We start from the raw sequence: 7,707 nt of genomic DNA, 5'->3' as shown, positions 1-7,707 counted from the left end.
GCCCCCCCCCCCCCCCCCCCACACCACCACACACCCACTCCCACCCACCCACCCACCCACCCACGCAGAGCCCACCCACCTTGTAGTATGTCTTGGACACACCCAGCTTGTCCGCCCAGCCCTCCTTCTCCGCCTTCTCGCGAGCCGCGTCCTCGGTCATGCCCACAAAGCTGACCTCGGGGTGCGTGAAGCAGGCGGCAGGCACCGCCATGTGGTTGACCACGCGGTCCCGCCCGCACATGCACTCCACTGCGGCGATGCCCTGCGCGCTGGCCGCGTGTGCCAGCATGTACTTGCCGTTGGCGTCGCCGATGCAGTACAGGTTGGGCACCGCCTTGCCGCTGGTGTCCACCACCTGCGAGTGGCGGGCAGACAGCACGGGTCAGGGCAGAGGGATGCGAGGGGGGGAACGACTGCTGCAAAGCGGGCTGAGGCCCAGCTGGCTGGCTGATCGATGGCCCGCCCCCGCCGACTGAAAGCATCCTGCCCACCACCTGCTCCTGTCCCTTCCAGCCTGCCGGCCGCCGCCCCAGCCCCCACCTGCATTTTGTCGTTCACGGGCACAAAGCCGCGGCGGTCGGTCTGCACGTTGACCGAGGCCAGGTTGAGGCCGTTGGTGTAGGGGGCGCGTCCGGTGGCCACCAGACACGCATCCACCTCCAGCTCATCCACCACCTCCTTGGTGCTGAAGTCGGTCAGCTCAATCTTGACCGGCTTCACGCCAGGCACGCCTGCAGCAGGGTCAGCGCGGGCGAGGGCACACGCCAAAGGCGAGTAAGTAGCACAGGGTTGAAGCAAAGCGTAGGGCGGCGTGGAATGGAGGGGTGCAGGCAGGCGGGCGGGCAGGCGGGCAGCAGCAGCAGCAGCACCACCACCATCAGCCTGCCCCGCTTTCCCTTGCCACTGTAGCCCACTAGGGCTGAGCGGGCGCCGCACCTGGGGTGACCTTGGATGCGATGACGTTGGTGTGGAAGTCGATGGGGCGGCCGTTGATGAGCAGGCGCTGCGCCAGCTTGGCAATCTCGCGGTCAAACCCGGGCATCATGTTGGGCAGTGCCTCAACAAACGTCACCTGAGTGTGGCGCAGTGAGGCCGTGGAGGGCAGGTGGAGTGCGCATATCGGTATGCCAGGCTGGGGTCTCCAGGGAATGCAGACTGACACGGCAGCTGGGAGTCTGCTGCCATCCGTCTGGCTGCCTCGCTAGCCTCGCAGCGTGCCTAGCCGCCCCCTCCCAGCCCTCGCCCACCCCCCAGCCTCCACCCCGCAGCCCCACCCTTGCTCGCTCCCCACCTCGCAGCCCAGCGCGGTGTACACATCTGAGAACTCCAGGCCGATGTACCCGCTGCCGATGATGGCGATCCAGTTGGGCAGCCACTCCATCTTGAGGGCGTGGTCCGAGGTGAACACAGTCTTGCCGTCCACCTCGATGCCACCCGGCACAAAGGGCACAGAGCCGGTGGCAATGATGATGTCCTTGGCGGTTGCAGAGCCGCCCACGTCCACGCGGCCGGGCAGGCCGTAGCTGACGGTGTGCGGCCCGGTCAGCTTGGCCTGGCCCTTGAGGATGGTCTGCAGGAAGCGGGGCGGTGGAGGCAAGGCGGAATGCGGCATCGGCGCCTGGCGGCTGGAGGGCGAGCTGGCGGCTGGCATGGGCCTTGCTGGCAAGCATGCTCTGGATGCACTGGAAGCGGGCCTACTGATGTGCTATAATGCAGCTCGGCTCCCGCCTAATGGACGCACAGCCAGATAGTGGTGGGTTCCACCTGCCAGAATCGGCCAGTCTGCTGCCCAGAGAGACCACGTCGGGTGCCCATGTGCGCCCTGTGGCTTGCCAGCATCCCTGCTGCCACCTTGGCCGGCCCCCGCACTCACCACTCCCAGGCTCTCCAGGCTGCGCTGCAGGTTGCCCTGGACCGTGGAGGCCAGGTTGGTGGCGTGGTCGGCGATGGCCTGGCGGTCAAAGGTGGCCACGCCGTTGAGCTGGATGCCCAGCGTCTTCTGGTGGTGGTCGTTGCGCAGCTTGCGCACCTCGTTGGAGGCGGCCAGCAGGGCCTTGGAGGGCACGCAGCCTCGGTTGACGCAGGTGCCGCCAATGTCGTGCCCCTCGATCACCGCCACCTTGAGGCCGCAGTCGACGGCGTGCAGGGCGGCGCCGTGGCCGCCCACGCCGCAGCCAATGACGATGAGGTCGTAGTCATACTGCTCGCCGCCGGCGGGGGCGGAGCTGGGGGAGCCGTTCTTGCCAGCTGCCTGCGCCCGCACCACAAACCTGCAACACAGGCGGCGGCGGCACGGTGGTGGGCGGGTGGGGCCGTTGCGGAGGATCGCGGGGTGTTGGGCACCCCCAAGGAGCGCATTGGCGGTCGGAGCGGTAGCTGGGGGCTATCGGGCGGGCAGGAGGGCCGTGCGTCGAGTCATGGGGGGGCACCAGTAGACCATTAGCCTCACCGGCTAGCGGAAGCAGCTGCCACCACGGGAGCCCGCTTGGCTTGATGCACCGCGATCGCCTTGCCCGCAATGCGCTGCAGCCCACACAGCCTCGCTGCGGCCTGAGGCCTGGCGCACTGGCCTGCGCTGATGGGGCTCAAGCTGACCGCCACCATTTTGCTGCACGAGATCCACAAACGATACAGGCGCCAGGAGGGAGCAGGCAGGCGTCAAATGCACAAACTGGCATGCGGATGGGGGCCTGGGGTCGAGGAGAAGAAAAGCCAACAGGGCGCGGTGATGGACCATTGGCGTTGTGCTGTTGCTGTCAGCCATCAGTAGCGATTGTTGCAGCAATTTAGCGCCTCTGCCGTTCACACGACACCGGCCCCAAACTTGCATGCTGTTCTTGCGGCTCACGCGCCCCTCCCTGCACGCCACCTTGCTGTGTGCACAGCCTGGAACCGAGCAGCAGCTAGGATTCAATCCAGCGCCACCCCAAATCGGCCCGCCCCGTCTGCCGGCACCGCGCGACTCTTGGAGAGAGAAGAGAAGGGAGAGGAAGGGAGAAGAGGAGAGAGGAGAGAAGAGAACGCCTAAACATGACTGCCATGGACGAGGAAATGTTCTTCCTGCAGCGCGTGGTAACACGAGCGCAGATGGGACCGCGTGCGCCTTGTCCCCTGGCCGATGCGGCCGCCAGCATACGGCAGCTGTTGGATACGGTGAGTCCTGTTGGTTGCGATGCAGAAATGGGTGGTATGTCATTTTCCTGTTGCAGCAGCCCCATGCGGCTGCAGAATGGCTGCAGTCGCGCATTTAGGCTGCAATGACCGCATTCAGCTGATGCTTGGCCCCCTCAATTCTCTTCTTGACGCGCTCTCTGTCTCCTGTCTCAGGATGGTGGATCAATTGTGCACGACGACACTGCCACCCTCGAGCAGATGGCGACAGCTTTGGAAGATTTGGACGGCATTGCAAGGACGCACAGCGACGAGCCCAGAGCTGCAGCACCAACATCAGCAGCAGAGGGTGACGAGCAGGCCAATGGCATAGCTGCATCCGAGCAGCACAGCAGCGACAACGATGAAGAGGAGCAGCCAGAAGCCAAGACAGGGCAGTCAAAGAAGAAGAGTAAGGCAGCTGCAGCTGAAGCGGAGGGGGCAGCTAACGGAAATGGTGAGAAGAAGAAGAAAAAGCGAAAGAACGAGAGGCAACAATGAGGGGCATGACCCTCGCTCATTCCCTTTCGCCACCTCCTGCCCATTTCCTTGGCCAGTCTTCCTGCTGTTCCTCCTGCCCATTCTTGCCTGTTAATGTCCCTGCTGTCATCGCATTTCATTGTTGCTCCATTATATGTTTCTGCTGCAATTGCAAAATAGCTAAGCATTTTGACACAGCAGGCAACATGGATGGCTGCCTATGGCTAAATCAACGCTGCTGGTCTGTGGGGGCTTGGTGCGCTGGGCTTGATCCCGAGTCGCTTCCCAGGCCATGTTCATCGCCGTGCAAAGCCCGACAGGAAGCCCTTCTGCTGCTGCTGCCGCTCGGCCTGCTGCTCTTGCAGGCGCTTCATGCGCTCGCGGAAGGCAATGGGAATGTCCTTCCCGTCATAAGACTTGACTACATCCCGCACATCCGGCACCTGCAAGGCAGTGAAAGGAGGGCAGCGGGCTCGCATGGGACTGCCAGCCTCTGCCGACAGCCGGTAGGGACAGAAATGCTGCCCCACTGCAATGTACCGCCCTGTGTTGTCACACCGCACCTGCGTGCGCACCACCGCCTCAAGGAATGGCAGCAGGTCCAGCAGCATCGTGTCCCCCGCCTTCCACTCCTTGCTCAGCTGCACGTGGGGCAGCAGGCGGCGACAGAGTTGTGAAGACCCTCACAAGCTCGCAACGCAGCAAAGCATCGCAGCTAGCACGCCCGGCGTGCAACCTTTTGCGGCGCCACTGCAGTTGCAGCACCCTGCAGCCCATCACCAAAGCCACACCTTGATGGCGTTCTCCGGCTGCAGCGCGTATGCGTCTGGGTCTGCGGTGACGAACAGCACCTGCCGCATGTCGCGGTTCAGCTTGGACAGGTCGCGCACGTGCTTGCCGTTCACGTACTGCGTGCTGTCGCGGTACAGTCTGCAGGGGCAAAGTCAATGTATAAGGATGGTTGGGCCTGCCAACCGCTTGTTGCTTTGGCTGACGACAGGCCGCACCCTGCCGCCAGGCCCACCAGCACATGGAGGCCCACGCACGGCGGTCGCTCCCTCCCCCTTGCACGTAGCGCACCATGCACCCACCCACCGCGCCACCACACCTGTACTGAATCATGCGCTGCGGGTCCAGGCGGTCCAGGATGGGGTCTGCATAGGTGGGCAGCTGGCTGGTGTACACCACCAGCTCGTAGTATTGCGCCATGGAGCGGATGAAGTCCTCCACCCCGGGCCGCTTGAAGGTGCGCCAGCCGCTGCGGGCGGGGGTCCAGCGGGCGCAGGCGGAGCAGCAATCGGGCACCTGCCAGCCGGCACAACGTGTGCACGACTCTCCAAGACCTGGCTGTCCAGGCTTGCCTGCAGCCTCCCAGCTCAGCACGCAGCACCGCAACCATGTCAGCCTGGCCCTCGCCCACCCCCTGCGCACTCACCGTCCGCGCGTCCAGTCTGAGTGCACCAGCACATCATCCAGGTCGAGCACCAGGGTCTTGATGTGGCGCGCGTTGGGCGGCAGGTCGGGCAGCAGGCGGTCGGAGGGCGGGTCGGCATACTTCTTCATCTCGCCTTCCAGCTGCTGCCGCTGCCCCGCATACCACTTCATGACCGGAACCCACAGCTGCAGGCGTGCAGAGCAGGGAGTCGCTCATGCGAACGCAGCAGGCCAATCAGACCAGGTGCCGCATCTGCCGCTTCCCCCGCCCAGCTGCTGGCACGCCCAGCGCACCGAGGAGCCGGGGAAGGCGTTTTCGGGCTTAGACTCTGTCTCCTCGATCATGCGCTCCACCTGGCCCACATCGTAGCGGTAGGTGTAGTAGCCGAAGAAGGAGGCGGCCGCCACGCTGCCAAAGAACAGCGTGTTGCCAATGACACTGAGCACTCTCCCTGCCGCCGAGTGTTCTATCGCATCGAGCGCCGCCGCGTCTGCTGCTGCTGCTGCTGCTCCAGAGGTGCCTGCCCCTGCTGCACCCTCCATCGCCTCTGCTGGCAGCTTGACATTATCAAACAGCTTGTGCGCCGTCTCCGACTCCTCTGTCAGAGCGCCTAGCCGGCTGCGGCTGGCGGGCGGCGGCGTGGCATCGCTGCATGTGCGGCGGTGGGCAGAAGGGGCAGCAGCCGGCTCAGCTTGGGGCCGGGGCGCTCAGTAACCTGCTGTTCAGCGGCCACTCACCTGAACGCCCGCTGCAGGCCGCTCTTGGCCTCCTTGGCAACACTGCGCTGCAGTGTGCGCCACCCCTGTATCGCCCCCCGCAGCATTGCGAACTCTACTCAGGCTCCGAGCGCTAGGCAGCTCCCCGGCGACTCCTGCTGCCTCCTGCTGCCTCGAGTTCAGAAGGGGGCGGTTTCCGTGCGGCTGGACTCAGGAGCGGGCTCTAGATTTCCTCAGGACAACCCGATTATTGGGTTTACTGTTTTGAGGGGCCGCCAGGCAGCCAGGCACATGCCACGAAGGACATCAGCGGCCACCTGAAACTCTCGACTCCAGGCCTTCTTGCCTCTTGCAATGCATGCATGGATACCATCGTGTCGTCCACCAGTGCAAATGGCGGCGCTCGCCCTCCCCTGCCTTCGAGTTGCCTGGCAGGCCCAGCAGTTCACGAGCCTGCATGCCTTCCAGGGAGCAGCGCAGTGTGCTGCAGCGCGGTGGCAACAATGCCACAGGCGTGGCCATGTAGCAGCAGCCAGCGGCGACGGGCCGGCTCCCGCCGCCACTGCCTCGCCGACTGCCGCCACTGCGGATGACCAAGCGCTGGACCCTGGCTTGGTGAGCTGCATGTCGACACCCATTGGTCTGGAGATAGTGGGTAGTAGATACTTGTGAAAAGCTTGGGCCTCCATCAACCAACGGGCTGCCCTCCATGCAATGTCAACAAGGCTTGCAACGGCATGCTCCTCACCTCATGCTCCACAGCTTCATTTTTCCTGCAGTACATTGTCAGCACACCCATCGGCAACCTGGAGGATGTCACGCTGCGTGCGCTGCGTGTGCTGCGCACCGCCAGCCTGGTGCTGGCCGAGGACACGCGACACACGCGCCAGCTGTTCAGCCGGTATGACATCCACACACGCCTAGAGTCCTTCCACCAGCACAACGAGCGGCAGAAGGAGGCCATGGTGCGCTCGCCCAGCTGTCAGGGCGCTCTGCAGCATCCCATGCTGATCAGACTGCCGCTCGCGCATGCTGAAGCGTGCTCATTTCACCTCATTTGTGTCCAGGTGCTGCGCCAGTTACAGCAGGGTGCCGCCATTGCCCTGGTTTGCGACGCGGGCACGCCTGCCATCAATGACCCTGGAGCCGACCTGGTGGCGGCGGCAGCAGCAGCAAACGTGCGCGTCATCCCAGTGCCTGGCCCCTCAGCGGTGCTGGCCGCGGTGGTGGCCTCGGGCCTACCCACACAGCAGTTTCTGTACTGCGGCTTCACAGCGCCCAAGGCGGGTGCGCGACAGAAGCAGTTGTCCAAACTGGCGGGGCAGGAGGCGACGCTCGTCTTCTACGTGTCGCCGCACTCGCTGCTGGCGGCGCTGGAGGATGCCGTCCAGGTGCTGGGCGCCCACCGCCGGTACGAGCTGCTGCCTGCTCAACCACCTGCTGATGATGGCGGGCGCGAAGCTTAGCCAATTTTGTTTTGTGTGCGTGGCCACCCTCCAAACTGCGCCTGGTTTTGCCCCCAGCACCCCCCCCACTGACCTTCCTGCCTGCCCTGCCTGCTGCTCGTAGTTGTTGCCTGGCCCGGGAGCTGACAAAACGGCACGAGGAGCTTTGGCGCGGCAGCCTGGGGGAGGCGCTGGCGGAGTTCAGCGAGCGGGGTCCACGTGGCGAGTTTGTGCTGCTGATAGAAGGGTCTGGCAGCGCGGCAGCGGTGCAGGGAGAGGCGGTCAGCGAGGACCAGATTGTGGAGGCTCTGCGGCAGGCGGTCGCGGCGGGGCAGTCGCCCAGCTCGGCTGCACGAAGCGTAGCAAAAGCGCTGGGGCAGAGTAGGAAGCTGTGCTACTCTCTTTCGCTGGGCTTGCAGGCCATTGAACCGTCAAGCTAGTGTATCCAGTGTGAGTAACTTCTCTTTTGCCCTTGTGTGAC

The 7,707-nt window shown here is 64.5% G+C and overlaps 3 protein-coding genes across 3 annotated transcripts in view; 1 reads left to right on the top strand and 2 right to left on the bottom strand.

Annotated features, from left to right (window-relative positions):
* The window catches only part of CHLNCDRAFT_58327 (hypothetical protein), a gene marked incomplete at its 3' end in the record, with an annotated part of 3,250 nt that extends 622 nt beyond the window's left edge, over window positions 1-2,628 (bottom strand). Inside the window, exons 1-6 of the mRNA XM_005846320.1 lie at window positions 2,450-2,628; window positions 1,874-2,270; window positions 1,292-1,570; window positions 937-1,072; window positions 541-731; window positions 80-355 (exon numbers count right to left, since the gene is read on the bottom strand). Coding sequence (XP_005846382.1) covers window positions 80-355; window positions 541-731; window positions 937-1,072; window positions 1,292-1,570; window positions 1,874-2,270; window positions 2,450-2,604 — 1,434 coding nt within the window. The 5' untranslated portion in view covers window positions 2,605-2,628. The remainder of the gene's footprint in view (window positions 1-79; window positions 356-540; window positions 732-936; window positions 1,073-1,291; window positions 1,571-1,873; window positions 2,271-2,449) is intronic.
* A 1,582-nt stretch (window positions 2,629-4,210) lies between these two features.
* On the bottom strand, window positions 4,211-5,460 carry CHLNCDRAFT_31856 (hypothetical protein; the record flags this gene model as incomplete). Its single annotated transcript, XM_005846319.1, has 5 exons — window positions 5,359-5,460; window positions 5,066-5,250; window positions 4,739-4,888; window positions 4,422-4,560; window positions 4,211-4,271 (listed from the first exon to the last, which is right to left on the bottom strand). Coding segments are annotated over exons 1-5 (585 nt in total), but the record flags the coding sequence as incomplete, so codon positions are not given.
* Window positions 5,461-6,518: 1,058 nt separating this feature from the next.
* On the top strand, window positions 6,519-7,666 carry CHLNCDRAFT_25140 (hypothetical protein; the record flags this gene model as incomplete). The annotated part of the gene is made up of 3 exons (XM_005846482.1): window positions 6,519-6,746; window positions 6,849-7,192; window positions 7,351-7,666. 3 exons carry the CDS (start codon window positions 6,519-6,521, stop codon window positions 7,664-7,666), a joined length of 888 nt encoding a protein of 295 aa, XP_005846544.1.
* Between the last annotated feature and the right edge of the window lie 41 nt (window positions 7,667-7,707).

Source organism: Chlorella variabilis (genome assembly GCF_000147415.1).
Source record: "Chlorella variabilis unplaced genomic scaffold CHLNCscaffold_14, whole genome shotgun sequence".
Taxonomy (NCBI): Eukaryota; Viridiplantae; Chlorophyta; class Trebouxiophyceae; order Chlorellales; family Chlorellaceae; genus Chlorella; species Chlorella variabilis.
Note: the sequence above shows the minus strand (reverse complement) of the source record. Positions and strands in the feature narration are given on the sequence as shown.